Source organism: Hipposideros armiger, unplaced genomic scaffold (assembly GCF_001890085.2).
Source record: "Hipposideros armiger isolate ML-2016 unplaced genomic scaffold, ASM189008v1 scaffold_904, whole genome shotgun sequence".
Taxonomy (NCBI): domain Eukaryota; kingdom Metazoa; phylum Chordata; class Mammalia; order Chiroptera; family Hipposideridae; genus Hipposideros; species Hipposideros armiger.
The window spans coordinates 168,052-186,155 of NW_017732254.1; the positions used below are offsets into that span (position 1 = coordinate 168,052).

The following is an 18,104-nucleotide window of genomic DNA, read 5'->3' on the forward strand; positions in this document are numbered from 1 at the left end:
AGTTGTTTTTATTAATTACTACATAATGCTCTTAAGTATTTTGAAGTGAAATATTTGATATGCCTATTTTCTCTTTTACAAAAATCCAAACCTGCTCTTCTCCAGGAAACACAGTTGTTGACCTTGTCACAGATCACTGGTTTGCTCCTATTAGTCTACCACGATCATTCACTATTAGGAAATTTCACTGAACTCCTGACCCTCAGAACAGCATTTTAAATGTACATTGTATGTTTACAATTTGACTTTTAGGTTAAGCTGACCTTTTCATAGGAAAACTCTCATTAGAACCATTCACTGCTTTGCAAATGTTAAAGTTTGTCAGAAAAAAAAAAAAACTTCCCTGCACTCAGAGTGTCTTTGAGATAGTTGTATAATCCTCCACTACCACTATCTAAGTATTGTTTATGTATCACACACATATACTCTATTTCATAGAATCTTAGCATTTTTTTTTAAACTGGAGAAGTCTTTAGAAATCAATTTTCCAACTTCCTAATTTTCCTGAGAGTGATACAGAATCCACCCCCCCTTTTTTTTAAATTGGGCAACAGTGTGTTTTTCCAGGACCCATCAGCTCCAAGTCAAGTAGTTGTTTCAATCTAGTTGTGGAGTTATGAGCACCGCGCTCTAACCAACTGAGCTAACCGGCTGCCCCAGGTCACTGTATTTAATAAGGTCTGTCTTATTTGACCCCCACAAAACTCCACCTAGCCTAGCCATTGCAGAGCTACAGGAGAAATCAGACCATTTTTTTCACTTGGAGGAGAGGAAGTAACGCTCATAGTGCAAGTTGCATGCCTAGAATTCCGGTTCTCTACCTGACACTCAGTGCCCTCACAGCATTTCCCAAGCTTCAGGGGAGACAGCAGCCCAATTTTGTGCCCATAGTGTCTTACTCCCATCATGCCTCTTTGGATCTTGGATCTATTTACTCCATAACAGACAGACATTGCCTCTCTACTGCGTTCTGAACAGTTAAAATATACAAGCTCTCTGTCACCCAGGGGAGGCTTTGTCATGAATATTGATTAGTTAAAAGGGCACTTCTGCCATCTGGCTGGCAGATGAAACATAAAGATCAATACTTCTCATCCTTCAGCCTCAAGGATCAGAAAGAAAGTGGTGAAGGGGAAGGAAGTAGGATTATTACCTTATCAAGATGATTGTAGAAATCAATGTTTGCTGCGCAAAGATACCTCCCAAGCAGTGTGGCATGGGTGGTAAATATCGTAGCGATGGGAAGTTTCCGGGCACGAGAAAGGATCAGTCCAATTCCGGCCTGCCATTCATGGAAATGGGCAATGACGTGTTTGTCTTCCATATGGTCTGTCACCTACATCAGAAAACAGGCATTTAGAAAAGCTGTTGGTGAAGTGTGGTCTTGCTCATGGCCCACAACATAAGGCAAGTTACCGTGCCTGTAAATTTTAGCACAATTTAAAGGGATCTAAATATGAAACCTGCAGATTTAGCAAGGATAAGTGTTTTATAAGATTCGGTGGCATGTTCATAAAGCCCAGTGACCCCCATGCTTAGCGTACATCACAACCACCAGGAAGGCTTGTCAGGCCCTGACACCTGGGTTCTATTCCCAGGTAATCTAATTCAATGGCTCTGGGCTGAGGGCAAGAATTTGCATTTCTTACAGGTTTCAGGTGATGCTGCTATTGGTGGTCCACAGAAATGCTCTTTGAGAACCCCTGACTTAGGCTAGCTAAATCTTTGTACTTTAAAGTATCTATTCTTCAAAAAGTTCCTCACAGCTACTAACAGTTGCACACACAGATCAATGGCAACAGAGGTGACAGCAGAAACAGGGCTTGCCCAGAAGCCTGGTTGTTTTTTTTTTCAGTGTCTTTATTTATCCTTTGTACCAAAGACAATCTCTATTTCTGGGACTGCTTTATTTTAAAGGAAGTTGGGGCTCTTACTTTCTTGTTTCTCTCCCCTCTGTTCCATTTAACAGAAAGGATGACAGCAGACACACACACACTCACACACACACACACACACACACACACACTCACTTGGAGGCTGAATTCAGCCCTGAGAGCAGTGGCTCAGGGAGGTAGTTCACAGAGCAATAATTGGTTCCACCAACAGAGGCTAAAGCAAGAGTGCGTATTGGTCATTAGACCAGATCTGCCAGCACAACTCCCAACCACCACCTTCTCCTCTTCTGTCACCAACACAAAGCAATAGGACCGCCCCTTCACCTTCACCTTCACTTCAAGGCAAACCTTTGTGGCTATTGGAATATGACTTCATCAGTAAGAAAGACTGGCCAAGGGGAGCACACTCCCAACAACAGTTCTGTGAGTTGTCCTTAGCCACACCCCACTTTGCTAGGGACGCTCCATTTTTAGGTTAGGCATCATTATCTTGAGGTGATGCAAAGAACGCAAATAAATCTTACTGTCATGCTTTGAGGACTTAAGAGAGTGCAGGCTTGGCTCATTTAACAAGGGCTGGTTTCTAACACTTGGTTTTTTTCATCTATGGGATATTTCACTGATATGAACTCCTTAGCAACTGCTGGAATCACTTCAGCCCTTAGCAAATGATGAACATTTCTAAAAGTCACTGCACTTGCACAAGTACTCATGCATAAACAAAACCAAATATTTCAAGCTATTTCCTACTTCCTTGATTCTAAGATTCATGTACATGGTGCATGATGTATATTATTTTTTTCTTGTATATATATTGAGTATCATCTATGTAGCAGGCAATATAATGGGATGTTTTAGAGACACTATTCTGTTTAAACCTGACATGAGGTTAAATATTAATAAACACTATTATAACCCTGTTCCAAAGGCTGACATTTAGTTTGAGGAATGCTAGACATTTTCTCAGATTGCTTTGAAACATATTAGGACAATCAATAATGGCATCAACTCAAAATTCACTTAATCTGGGCCGGCCGAGTGGCGCGATGATTAAGAACTGGCTTGGGAGGCCAGAGGGCCCCGGTTCGGATCCCACATATGAGGGCCAGTGACACTGCCCTCTACAGCTAAGATGCTGAACAACAGCTCAACCTGGAGCTGGGTTGCCAGGAGTCGCCCGCGACGGCGTAGGCTGCAGCCCCTGTGGCAGTGGGTTGCCATGGGCAACCGTATGTAGCCAGCAGCCAGCGTGAGCGGCCATCCAGAAGCCGGCGACTGATCTGCCTCACCCGGAAAGAGCGCAATGATGGTGCCAACTTGGGCCAGTGAAGCAACGTCCTCCACAACTAGACTGAAGAACAAAATGACAGCAACTTGTCTGTTCCCCTTCCCCCAATTCCCCAGCGCTGTTCCCTTCCCCCCAATACCCCAATTAAAAAAAAATTCACTGAATCTAAAAACAATGGTATCATTGCTGAGCACGCCGGGCATGGAACACAACTGCGCTGCCCTCCTGTATAGAACTATACAACTGTGAGCTGTACCTCTTTTAAGAACCAGGCAGTTAAAGATCCAAATATCAACATATCATTGGCTTCTCGGTCGTGATAAGGGATGCCGACACTGCATGCTTCCCAGAGGTCACCTTTCCACCTGTCCAGATTCCAAGCCGAATACCCTATGTCAAAGAGCACCACGTAAGGACTCCCTTCTATCAGCCATCTTCCAAAACGTACCTGCCATATAAAGAACACAGAGCCATGTAATAATGCTAAGTAATGCAAGGGAAGAAAATGTATTTGTGCTGTGAAGATACAAGCTTTACTCAGAGCTCAATAGCAGATTATACAAACTGTATGGGAAATCATAGTGATAACACAAAGTGTCAGATGTTTGAACCTGAAGATGCAATGGGCTTGCATCCATTCATCTAGAATCTCCAAGTTTTGCTCTTCAGTAAATTTGGTCATTTTAAAAAGAAAGTATCTATAGATCATATACTCTTTCCTGTGACCTTGAGCTCATGGTTTTAGGATTTAATTATCATCTATTTTTTTGTGTGATAGTCATAAGATGAACTGCTTTGTATCTTTAACAACTTGTAGATGGATATAATTTCTACTGTGTCAATTATTTTTCTTTATGCAACAGGACTTACAATATTTCCTGCTAGGAAAAAAATAATTGTTTCTGTAGACAAATGTATATGATTTCTCTTATTCTTCCTTTCAAAAAAAAGTGACTTGAAGTATTTCTCAATATGGTGGATGCCAGAGATTTTAATTAAATATATTGCCCAAGATACATTATCTCTTTCATTTAGCAGTTCAAAGTCTACCCTATTACATTCTTTAAATTGACTGTCCATCAGTTCAACCATTAGCTTAGTCAATCGCACAGTTACCTCCAACACTTGTGCCAATTTGCCCCACTGCACAAATGCTGAAACTAAACAACATTGAATCTCCACCTATTCAACTTCCTGCCCTTTCATGCAGGCTGCTGATTGCTGCTGGAGGCAGTCACAGTCATGTATATTTGTAACACTAAAATGTCATGACTATACATCAAAGGTGTCCAGGAATTCTTTTATCTATTTCTTAAGCATTGTTTCAGAACTTCTCTCAAATTATCTTATTTTAAAACTTGCCTCCTCTCATAAGATGACCTTTAACCCCTACTACAGTGAGATCATCAAAAACCCTGAGTGAGACCATCCTGAAATCTTCATCAACTTATCTCTACTTGCATTCGTATTTTATTTTCTGTTTAAGTGAAAGCAAGCAAGAAAGATCATTTCAATAGTGCTTCAGATCTTGTTTCCTCTCCCGTTCTTTGTGAACTTACTCTCTTCAGTCATCCATTTCTTCTGAACTTTCAACTTCACCCTGTCTGCTAGATATTTCTTTTTGGCATATAAATATACTCAGGTCTCACTCACATTTAATAAAACACTAATTCTCAAAACCATGTCAAAATGAAACTGTTTCCTTTTCATAGAAAAATGACATAGCCACAACCTTTGTACCCTTTTTCTTACCATACACTCAATCCTCAACCTACTGCAATCTTATTTAACCTCCCCTTCTCCTTTGAGGCTATATTTAACAAGTTTACTATGAGTGACCTTAAATATTGCTAAACCCAATTGACCCTGGTTCAATCCTTTGTTTATTTAATCCCTTCTTTATACTTGAAACTCTCTTTTCCCTTGACCTCACTATTCCTGTTGTGGTAGCAACAAATTACCACAAACCTAGTGGCTTAAAACAACACAAATTGATTATCTTACAGGTTTGGGGGAGCCACCTACATTCCTTGGGTCCTGGCCCCTTTGGCTACCTTCAAAACTCATCACGCCAACCTCTGCTTCCACGGTCACATCTCCTCCCTGATGCTAATTCAATTGCCTCCTTCTTATAAGGACTCTTGTGATTATATTGGGCCTGCCCAGCTAACTCAGGCTAATCTCCCCATCTTACTATAATCACATCTACAAAGTCCTTTTGCTGTATAAGGTAACAAGTTCACAGGTTCTGAGGATTAGGACTTGGACATCTTTGGTTCTCCATCACTAGCTGTTGTTTCTACTTTTGCAATCTCTGACTTCTTTTAATGTAGATGTTCTAACACATTAACATCCCCAAGGTTTGGCTCAAAACTTTTGCTCTTAGTGTATATACTTCCACTGAATACTGTTATCAACACTCATTATGTCAACTACAATTTAGACACAAACGACTTCCCCCCAAATGTATCTACTCTATACCTTCTGCTGAGCTCCAAAGCTATTATACAACTCAATATTTTCCTATGGTTCTCACAAGGTGCCTCAAAAATGTGCCTGCTTAAAATCAAGTCATCATCTTTCTCACAAACCTGCTTCTTTTCCCTAAGTAAATGAATGGTCTTCTCTTGTGAGTTCATGTAAATTGGGCTGTTTTCCAATAACAGTTTACTAAGACTTGTCAAATGAAGTGTCCATCAGTATCCTTTACCTGGCAGCCATGTTTATTCATTGTCTCCACTGCTCTTTTAACAGTATAATTTACAGGTTCACACTGTTCCACCTGTGTCTTCATGTTTTGCTCAAAATATGGGCCAATCAGAAAATAATTGTCTCCCCATTCATCCACTGTTGTTCTGGCCTTTGTCTGGATCACAGTATAGATGCCACCAACTGTTAAAAAGAAAAGGTCCCATTATCATTATCAGGTTAGGAATTCAAATTAAAGGATAAAGGCATGGAAGTGAGTTCTCATTTTTAAGTAGGNCTTAAAAAGGTGTTGTTTACTTCATTTCTGCTTCTAAACTACTATTTAGCCTTCTAAGGAAATTATATTTCCACTTTGTTATAATCACATGGAATTCTTTTTTTTTTTTTTTTTTTTTCACATGGAATTCTTGATTTCTTGGATTTTAATTATACCTTTGCTTACCCCACATTTTATAAATATTGAGCTAATTTTTTCCCTTAAGTTCCTTATCAGATTTTCTGCATAAACAATGAAATAAAGCTGACATTATACTTGATACCAAAACTAAAGATAATTATCATCTTTAATTCACTGAAAGGGAACCTGACAAAGAGAAGAGGCAAATGCTTTCCCATGGTTGTAGAAGTCCTACCACCATATAATTTCAGGAGTGTACAGTTACTTTAATTAGATTGAGTTTTATGTTATGCAATTATTCATTATTCTGCGTATCTTAACTTTTAAAAAAACCATAGTGAGCCAAACCCCTAACAATTATTTAAATAGTTGGCAACAATTGTGGGCTTTTGCCATTTTTTGCTTAGTTATTGAAGGTTATCACTAACATAGCTGCATATGAAAGTAGCAGTGTCTAAGAGAAAACACTGTATAATTTCTAGAGTTGTATCAGCAATGCTGTTTTCATAATAAAGATTAAAAACTTTTAAACACTATGCATTAGGCACTGTTTTAAGCATAATATCATTTTTTTAATCCTCATAAACCACTGAGGCACATATTTTGTCTTCATTTTATGGAGGGGGATTGAAACTTTTAAAAGTTAAGGAACTTGACCAAGGTCACATGCCTATTAAGCATTTTAGCAGAGCCCTAAATTGATCCCAAATCAGTTTGACTCCAAGCTTGTGTTCTCACCTACTTTTATATCATTTTGACTCTGACTCAATTAACAAGTCAGTCCCAATAATTACTGCATCATATAGAGTAAAACATTTTTAAAAAGAAGACTCATTAGATGATTCTAAAGATTTGAACAAGAAAATTCCTAGAATATTCTTTCTTGACTATAATATTTGCAAACATCTTTGAAAATGTTTGAATCAGGGCTCTATATAGCATCCTTGGATCAGCAGTTTTTAAAAATCTCTTTGTGGTTGGTCTCATTTATTCAAACAAATCACTCATTCAACCAACATTTGTTCANAAAAAAAAAAAAAGAGTGTGAGCTCTGAGCAACAGGGTCACTGGTTCAATTCCCACATGGGCCAGTGAGCTGCGCCTGAGTTGAGCTGCCACTGAGCTGCCAGCAGGTGGCAGGATGGCTCGGCTGGTGAGAGCACGTGCTCCTAACAACAAGGTTGCTGGTTCAACTCCCACATGGAATGGTGGGCTGCGCCCACTCACAACTAAGACTAAACACAGCACCTGGAGCTGAGCTGCCCTGAGCTGTTGACAGGTGGCTGGATGGTGACTACAGCTGGAGCTGAGCTAGCTGAACCCCCAACAACTAAGATTGCAAAACAACAACTTGGCTGTTCCCCTTCTCCAATTCCCCAATAAAAAAATCTTAAAAAAAAAAATTAAGGCTCATTGAAAAGGTGATATTTGAGTAAGTACACTTAAAAGAATGAAGAAATTAGGGAGGTGAATCATAGGGAAGAGTTTTTTCAGGCAGAAGGAAGGGTTAGAACCAAAGCCCTAAGTTGGGAACACAGAGTGCACATGGAGAGTAATAAGCATTCAGAAAGAAAGACCTGAGGTGCAGTAACCAGGTAGGAAGAATAGGACCAAGGGGAAGAAGACCGTCAGTAAAGTTAGGCAGGTTATTTTCTGTGCTGGATCTAAACAATGATCTCACATGAGAATATGAGAACTGTCGGTGTCAATTTCTTTCTTTTAAAATTTATTTTAAGGTTTTTATTAAAATATAACTAACGTACAATATTATTTTAGCTTCAGGTATACACCATAGTTATTCAACATTTATATACCTGAAAGAGTGATCACCATGGTAAGTCCAGCAACCACCTGACACTGTACCACACTATCACAATATTATTGATTATATTCCCTATGATGTACATTGCATGCCTATGACTTATTTGTTTTATACCTGGAAATTTGGACCTCTCATTCCCCTTCATCTTTCCTCCCTTTAAAAATTTTTAATTATAGTTGACATTCAATACTATTTTATATTAATTTCAGATGTACAACATAGTTACACATTTATGCAATTTAAGAAGTGATCCCCCTGACTGACACTATACATGATTATTACCATATTATTGACTATATCCCCTGTGCTACTTTATATCCTCATGACTATTTTGTAACTACCAATTTGTATTTCTTAATCCCTTCACCTTTTTCACCTTCACCCTAACCCCTTCCCATCTATCACCCCAACAAATCTAGCACCCATCTGACACCATACATAGTTATTATTGTATTATTGACTATATATTCTTTATGCTATACCCTACATCCCCATGACTACTGTGTAACGACTAATTTGTACTTCTTAATCCCTACCCCTTTTTTACTCACCCCCAATCTCCCTCCAATCGGGCAACCATCAATATGTTCTCTGTATCTAAGAGTATTTTTCTGTTTCATTTGTTTATTTTGATCTTTAGGTTCCACATATAAGCAAAATCACACTGCATCTGTCCTTCACTGTCTTATACTCCACTCAGCACAGTACCCTCCAGGTCCATCCATGCTGCTGCAGATGGCAAGAACCCATCTCCTTCCATAGCCAAATAATATTTCATTGTATGTATGTACCACCTCCTCTTTATCCATTTTTCCATTGACAGAAACCCAGGCTGCCTCCACATCTTGGCCATTGTAAAGAATGCTGTAATAAACATATGGATAGACATGTCCCCTTGCCATTTGAGTTTCTTCAGATAAATACCCTGAAGCAGGATCACTGGGTCCTTCTTTGTCTCTGTTTATAGCCTTTGTTTTAAAGTCTATTTTGTCTGATATAAGTAGTGCTACCTCAGCGGTTTTGTTTGTTTCATTTCCATTTTCATGAAATATCTTTTTCCATCCCTTTACTTTCTGTCTTTGTATGTCTTTCAATCTGAAGTGATTCTCTTGAAGGCAGGCGATGTAAGGGTTTTGTTTTCTTATCCATTCAGCCCCCCTATGTTTTTTTATTGGAGCATTTAATCCATTTACATTAAAAGTAATTGTTGATAGATATGTATTAGGTAGATTTACCTAATACATAGGATAGCTGTCACCACTACTGGACCTGGGTAGCTCCACAAAAAGCCAGGACACCCCAAGGTGTGCTGTCATCTGCTGGTTCCCTTAAGGTTTGGCCTCTGATAAAGCCTTTTGCAGTACAAGAGTTGGATGAGGCAGGGTCTCAGAGAGTCCCTAGAGTGGGAAGAATTGTGGTCAACTGGTTAATGTAAACTCTAGTTTGGTGCCTGTGCTAAGCCTAGAGCTATTCAGCAAAAGTTTCAGAGCACACCATGGCTAGCTGCCACCCACGTGGGTCCGGTGAGTTCTCATAGTTTTCAAGGAAGAGTATAATACATGTGGGGTTGGCTACTTTTGGAGAAAGTACCTCTAGTGTTGGGCAAATTGGATGGTGCGAGGTCTCAGGTTGTCAGCAGAGTAGAACAGCAGAGCTCACCAAGCCAATCAGATTTAGATTTGGCCTGTGGGGGAGGGTTCAACACATTAAAGATGGCAGTTGCCTACTGGCTGCATGGGAAAAAGACCCCACATAGCAAAGATGGGGACTGTCCTCCAGTCCTCACTGCAAAGCCACTCCTCAGTCTGCCTCCGTATGTCTCTGATGTTTCCCCCCTCCCCCCGAGTTATTGTCCCTCCACAGAAGCCCAAGGTGAGTGTCTGCAAGTGAGAGACTCTGTGCCGGCCATTTAAGAGAATCTCTGGGTTTCCTGCAGCCTTCCATTCCACCCAGATAGTTGTGGAACCCCCACTATTCTTCACAGCTAGATGTTATGGGGCTCCTCTTCCCGGCACCAGTACTCTGGGCTGGGGAGGCCAGTGTGGGGCTGGGGTCTTTTGCTCCTCTGGGGAAAAATTCTGTGGCTAAACTATCCCTCCTGTTTCTCAACCACCACATCGAGGTTTGGGCCCAGCCTATTTCATGTTTCCACCCTTCCTACCAGTCTCAACAGGGCTTCTTCTTTATATTCTTAGTTATAAAAATTCTGTTCAGCCAGATTTCAAAGCTGGTTCTCCAGGTTTATTATTCTATAATTTAGTTGTAATTTTAAAGTGCTCATGGAAGGAAGCAGGCACAGTGTTTATCTACTCCGCCATCTTGGATTGCTCTCTGAATCAATTTCTTGAGCAATACTTTGTCCATGATCTATAGGCAAGGGGATGACTCCAGATATTCTGTGTGAACTCTCAAATTTAATACAGATCCTAGCACCAATCTTCAACTCCATTTCCAAGAGCAATTTTATTACTTGTATAATGAGAAGAAAGTTTCTTATTTTTCACTAATCTTTCATAAGGTGTTTCAATTCATCAGGATACAGGGTTTGATAGCAACTGCATCTCTTAAATTTATTATTTCAGTAACTTAGATTTTAAATAATAAATCTAATAGATAGTCACAATCTATGGCCAAAAGATAGAATTGCACTCTGCAAATTTTTCTTTAAGCCTGAACAACTCAAAATAATACTTTTTCATAAATTGCCTTTTGAGAGATAAGACACAAAAGGCAAAGGTTGGTACTACTATATGATGCTAGCAGAATTCATTAATTTATAAATGAGAAGAGTTAATACAACTCCCAAAATGTAAATATTACATGCAAGCAATTTTCATATGAGCTTACATAAACTTATTGTCCTTAAGAACTTCATTGTTAAGAAAAGGCTTTTTGACTGTACTTCAAACTGTCACTTGAGCAGAGTCTGATAATAAAAACACTATCTATCACAGCTCAGATGGCAGGTGATGAGCATAGCATGGAACACATGAAGAGGATCTGCAAATCCTGCAAGCAGTTTTCCAGACTGATTTACTTAACCATTCAACAATGAATCTGAATCTATATAAATTGATGCCAACATCAACTACACCTAACTATTTACCCAAGTTCCAGAAAATTTAATAAGCCATATAAACTATTTGTTAAGGAAAAACAAATTTAGAGAAATTGTTTGCAAGGGCAACTAAAAATAGTTTTTCTCTAAAGTATAATATATATATATATATATTGGGGGTGCCAACATTGGCCAACGTTGCTCGAGCAGTAGTTCGCCATAATTAGAAGTGTCTGGATGCTGATGGTAACCATTTGACCACCTCTTGTAATTGCAGAAGTCAAACGTGACTTGTATTCATTTTTTGTTATCAGTATATATTATTACAATTTTAATACAGTTTTTTTTTCTTTCTTAAAAATGTGTATACATATACATGTTTTGGATATATATATATATATATAACCATTTTATATACAAAATACAAAACCTTCAAATAACTATTTCTCTTCCATAGACTTGTTTCCTTCATCTTCATCTTCATCATCATGGGTAATATATTATTGGGTTCTGATGGCTCACATTTATTTAATGCCTTATTCACAGTCCTATTCTTGAAAACTCTTTTATTTGCAACTATATATCCAGAGATCTTATAACATCCTTGTGTATTAAATGATGTGTTTCAAATTCTAATACACTTGGGTAAATTCAGACACACTTTTATTTGCTTAAGGGAGAACATAAGGGAGAGGAAAAATTCTTTATATGAAAAACATGAATGATTAGATTTGGGAGTTTAAATGTAAAAATAAACATAGTTCATTTTCTACCTCTTTCTCCCACTTGCGGCCTTCCATTTTAATACGGATAGTCCCCAAATAGCCTTAGAGTGTTTATAGATTCTATCGCTATGTTCTTTCCGTCTATCAGGAATAAAAACATAAAATTTAAAAATAAAAGTCCATCCCGTATTGGTTGAGGCCTGATTGTAAATAAATCTCTTCCCCTAGACCTCTCCCTGTACAGTCTTTCTGTGGGGAGGTCCACTTACTGCATTTCATATGCTCAAGCATGATTTTACCCTTCCCCTGTGCTTCCCATATTTACATGTCAACTAGTTTCCCTCAATTTCTACTCTATTTACTACAAACTCCTCTCTTGGCACGCTAATTATAGGTGAGTGTGATGGCTTAGACACAAGGTCATTCTCATTTTCAAATTTGGAGTGTAAACCAGAGAGTCACCAACACATATTTTGTAATGCGTTATTGTTTTAACACAGCATAGGCCACTGAATTTGAACTTACCCTTTACTTTCAAACATGTACTTTGTATTTTATTGATCTATATTTTTTTCTGAAACAACATGGGAGCTATCTTTAGTGTGAGGGCAAAGTATCAGACCTTTCACAAGAAAGAAAAGATGAGCTCCCACGACATATATGCTTCATCTAGAAACACTGCTGATATTGCTAAAACCAGGATTCCCAAGCAATATGGAATATGGACAGGAGCCAAAATAAGGCATTTTATACTTACATATAATATGGGAGTATTTTCACTATTTTTAAATGCTTACAAGTTACAGAATTTGGAAATCCTATGACTTTAATATGCATAGCTAACAATCTGACCCTCCTATCTCAAGACACAGTTGCAGAAGCAGGGGCAGTCATTGTACAGTTAGAACACCATTCTCTGAGGTAGCAGGGCTGGTGGGATAGAGAGTAAATGCTACTGGTGACAGCGGTCAACAAGTGTTTATGTGCCCAGTGCTTTCCTGGGTCCGTGGTTCAAATCAAAGCAGCTGCCGTCTTGAGCAACGGGAGGCGAGACGCTTAGAGCAAGACCACATGCACACCCCACCCTGATTATACCAGAGTGGCAGCACCGTGTTTTATAGAGGAGGACCAAAGGATGAAAAGGAAGTGGGAGACTAGTGTTTCTCTTGAAGCTGTGTGAGCCACGCATGGTTTTTTCACAGATTGTGTTTCATGTGGTGTGGCTTAAGGTGCCATTGACAAGGCCACTGCACATCTATCTACACCAGGCAAAGAAACCTCAACCCCTAGTAACTGTGTCCCCATGGTTGTAGCAACCCTGTTCCATGTCTTTTCCCCCACTTTTCTGCTTTTGTGTTTAAAACTGACCCACGGAATCACTCAAAGTCAAAGCCATTACGATAATGGATGACCCAACTCCCTCATTTTATGAATACACTTTACGAAGAAATAATAATAATAATAATACCTACAGAGTATTTATTAAATGCTAGGTACTGTTATAGGTTATTTACAATTGGTATTTCTGTTAGCTTTCACAGCACCATTACAGGTAGATGATGTTATTATCTTATTTTTAAATGGGGAAACTGAGGCACTGGGAAGCTATGAGATGGATCCAACATCACATAGGTAATGATGGAGTTGGGATTCCAATCCAGCACTTTGACTCCAGAGCCCACAAGGTATAGACAGCAAAACTATGTAACTGTGTGGAGGAACCGGTTGATGGATCTTTAAAAGTGGTGGTGGGAGGAACAGAGGAAGAAAGTGAGCAGCATCACAAACAGATAAACTTCTTTAGTTGTTTAGTTGGGGAAGGTGGAATCCCTTCCATTCTGCTCTAGAGAAAAGCCTTTGGAAAACAATACTTAAGGACATAACGTCTACATTTTGACATTTTGGCTCTAGGCACTTCGGGGTTAACAGAAGGGAACCCAGGGATTCAGAGAACACAGAGCTAGTGGTTCTCACATTAATTTTTGAGGCCTTTGGAAATCTGATGAAAGCATTCAGTCCTCTTCTCTGAAAAAGCATTTACACATCTGAGCAGGTATTTTCAGATACAATTTTACAAGGTTTACAAACTCTTTGAAGTCCACTTTTATCAAGTGGACCTGACAACACCTTTAGAACACCTGACTCAGAACAGTGAGCTCACAATCACAGTCAGCTTCTACTGTATGATTTTGACTGTATTTTCCTGAATTTTTCCATGTGCCGTTCCTACCACGTGGCCCCCTGCAATGGCATCTAGTTTAAGGAGGGAGCAGGTAGAAATATTATTCTCTGGCGATATGCTGGCTTTCGACTAAAACAAGTTGTTTTTAGTTGCTTTTAAAACAGAAGCAATTATTTAATGACTAAATTTCAGAAGTATTAAATTAGCATTCATTATTTGTGACAATATTCATTAAACTCTTTTTAATGATCCTAAATACTCTCAACATGATAATTGGTCCGTAGTCTACAATGATTTGGGTAAGTCTGTGCAAAAGAAATGATTATAGTAAGAAATTTGTCTCAAACCCCAAACTAGATGGGACCCTCCACACACACACACACACACACACACACACACACACACTATATATAGTCTTAGATAATCTTGTTCTCTTATCCTTATACTCCTCACGTTTGACTGTAATTGCATATTCAATGTCTATCATCCTGCAAGTTTGTAAATTCTGGAGGATTGGGAATCAATTCTGTATTGTTAAACTCTATGCCCCACCCCCATCTCCCAGTGACTGACACCTAAGAGACAGTTGATGAATCTTTGCTGAATAATAAGTGGACAATAATAATAAATGAATAAAAGCAATACACTTGAAGGGTAATATGAATAAGTGTAAAAGATTATTTTAAGGTCTGAGAATTAACATCCAATAATTTAACTATGACTCTCTTATTTTTATATTTTATACGTTTTCATTGTTCTTTGGCAAAAAAATTCTGGCAGTGAGGGATTTTTTTCCTCTCTAAGAAATCTTTTCTTTTTCTGGATATAAATACATTTGCTGCTTTCCACAAACCACTGTAAGATGACTGAAGCATATTATATTCATTTCATTCATGAAGAAAGTGATGTTCAGGTAGTTTAAGGGACGTTTTTACAGTCTCAGAAATCTATGATTTTTTACTACAAGTCTCACGCTCTGTCATCTGTAGTACATTTCCTTAGGCAATAGATGCTCTAATTTTTATTCTTGTGCATTAGCAAAAAAGATAAGTGGACTCCGAGGAGGACTAAATGCTAGTCCCAACCCCGCCATTTACTTGATCATTTAATGCCTATAGGCATCCGTTTCATCTATGAAATGGAGGAGTTGGGTTTATGATCTCTAAGATGCCTCTTATCGCTGCTATGAACTGCAGGAGAGTAAAAGTTTAAAGTAACAAGAATCTAGGGTGTCAGTGAATACATGGCGTCAGGATGAACACGGTAATTGTCCATTTATATAAACATTTCTAAAATTCAGACTGAAATAAATCTTAAAATAAAGATATGTTGGAGATGATATCAAATTAGCTAAAACACTTTGTGGGTCCTCTCTTGTCAAGAAAGCCCCATTTCTTTTGCATGGGAAATGAAAGAAAATTAAATATCAAAGGCAGCATAGGGGCTGAAAATAAATATATTCATTCCTTCATTCAAAATGAAAAAACCCTGTGAGCATTTCCCATGTGCCAGGCACCATTCTAGGCCTTGATATCAGCATACACATTATCAGGATATCAGATCCACGGATAAGAGTCAGCTTTCACCAGTGTGTGTCCGGCTCCAGGAGACAATGCCCCATTAATGTTTGCTAAATGAAGAGAAAAGGAGGAAGGAGAAGGGGCCTGCTCAGGTACTGGAACCCACACAGACACCTTAACTGTTTCCTGGTGCTAGAGTTCCCCCATGTGCTTCCACTAACAAGCTATATCCTTGAGTTCCTGCCTACTCTGTAGAGAAAACTTTAAAGGCACAGTCTGGTATTTATGTGTACTAGAGATGGCTCTGTACTCAGGAACTTTGGACATATTTAAACACCTGGAAAAAGAACATTAGAAACAGCTATTTGTAAAACACTTCACTTCTACAAAATAAGATTTCTGTCCTCTTTGCTTCCTTCTCACTGAACTGCAGAAGAAGGCTATGCTTACTTCTACATGTATTCTGTGCATTTCTGCATAGGCAGCATTGACTTTTAATTTTGATATTCATGATGTTATGAATTTTATGAATGCATACACATGATAATTTTGAATATTTAGCATCAGGTGAAAATATGAACAAATGCCAATATAATTCCTCTACTTTTGAAGTTATGGAAGCTCTGAGTAGCCAAAAGGAAGAAGTAATATATCACATTCATGCTATCATTTCAGATCATTTAAATTCTACAAGTTACCATTGCCTTTTACCCATCAATCACTTGACCTGGTCCAGGATGACCCTGAACAATTCAACTTTCAAAATTTACTTTTGCTTACTAATATTCCCTCAGTAGTGTTGACACTTTTAAGCTAGAGAATATCAACCCATAAGAAATTTATTTTTTATAATTTTACAGATACCTTTATTATTAAAATCATTTAGTTGCAGTACTCCAATCCAGCACAAATGAGATTATACATTATTGGGAAATAATTATAATTTGATTTCCTTTCTTATTTTATAATTTATGTATATATTATTGAAAAAAATTACTTTTTATTTTTTTAATAAGAGTTCAATATCATGCCTTCTCAGCTGCTTCTAAGTTAAAACTTTAATTCCAAGCTAATGTTGAATTATTAGAAACATTATTAAGTATTTCATATAATTGCTAACATTATATGGAGTTAAAGTTTCTAATTGGTCTTGATCAGGTAAAGTTCTTCCTAAAATAAAGTACAAAACTGTGCTTTTTGCTGAAAACAAATCATAAAACCAAAAAAGTAAATATTAACTTTTTATTTCTATTTTGTCATAAATTTGTCATTAAATTTCAAATTTTAATTTAAATATACATTCCATGGCAAAGACTAATATTTTCAACATTCTGTCCCTTCAACACATACACAAGTCTAAGTTTTCATTGCCTGTTGAAATATATACAAGGTTAAGTGTAGCCTAAAACTAACATTCAGTTTGAATACTTTCCTTCCTCACTGGCAATTCATTCTCATTCTTTCATTTTCCTCATCTACATTCTTCAGCAACCTGGCAAGTACCACCTTCAGGGCCAGTACAAACCTTTATTGGTCACTTCCCAAGCGACTTCAAAGAGCAGTAAATCCTGCACGGGAAGTTCTTCAACTTCCCACTGAGGAAGCCCACTCAGGGATGTCACAGAGAGGGACCGGCCTCGGAGCATTCTTATTCAGTCCTCAGAAACTTTTCTGAATCCCCCGTTCAACTGACTGTAATCCCAGGAGCGGTGCGCTTTAGAGACACGCAGGCTCAAAGCTGGTAGATCCCAGGCTCTGGTAGCTTCTCATAGGACGAAACCTGAGGAATGAAATCCCATGTGCTTCTCAGAGAACTCCCGGTTGAAGGAGGAATTCTCAGCCCCTCTTTACAGTCTTTCTGGGCAGGTCCACTGAGGACAGTATCTCCAGTCAGAATCCACCCAGACGACCCAGAGAAATCACAAGTAAAACCCTTGGGCCTGGGGTTTAGGCAAGCACCCCCTCCGATGGTGGCATCTTCATAGGCTGATCATGATACAAGCCCAGACCTTTAGCCCTTGTACTTTGTACTGAATTCCTATACTCACACGGTCACCCGTGCTTATTGCATCATTCCCAAAGTGATCCAAGATTAGCAATTCCCCTTATAAAGTTTGCAGACCGTTTCAGATTACATGCAAAATTGAGTGAGACGTGATTCTATGTGTTCAGTCTCTTTAGATTGCCTAAGTATTGTTCTTCGATTCTCATTTCTAGAGCATTAAAGAACTTATTTCTAGTTATTTTGTTCTATATCTACAAATTTAATTTTGAAGATAAGCACAGAGCTTGGCTTCCCTTTTCTGAATCACTTTTCTTTAAAATTTTCCTGTGAAAAAGTACAAACGCCAGTGTGTCTTTGAACGTAACATAATCAAAATGTAGTTTTGACCCATCAGTGATTATTAGATTATCATTTTAATGAGATAGTAGAAATTAATTTTAGTCCTATTTGTACGTTTACCTCAAATATTATCAAACTGATAAAGAATAATTTAATTGATGTAA

The 18,104-nt window shown here is 38.3% G+C and overlaps 1 protein-coding gene across 1 annotated transcript in view; it reads right to left on the minus strand.

Annotated features, from left to right (window-relative positions):
- Positions 1–17,592, minus strand: part of GYS2 (glycogen synthase 2) — a gene marked incomplete in the record, with an annotated part of 53,021 nt that extends 35,429 nt beyond the window's left edge. Inside the window, 4 exon segments of the mRNA XM_019630363.1 lie at positions 1,154–1,336; positions 3,440–3,631; positions 5,894–6,075; positions 17,122–17,592. Coding sequence (XP_019485908.1) covers positions 1,154–1,336; positions 3,440–3,631; positions 5,894–6,075; positions 17,122–17,242 — 678 coding nt within the window.
- Positions 17,593–18,104: the final 512 nt, after the last annotated feature.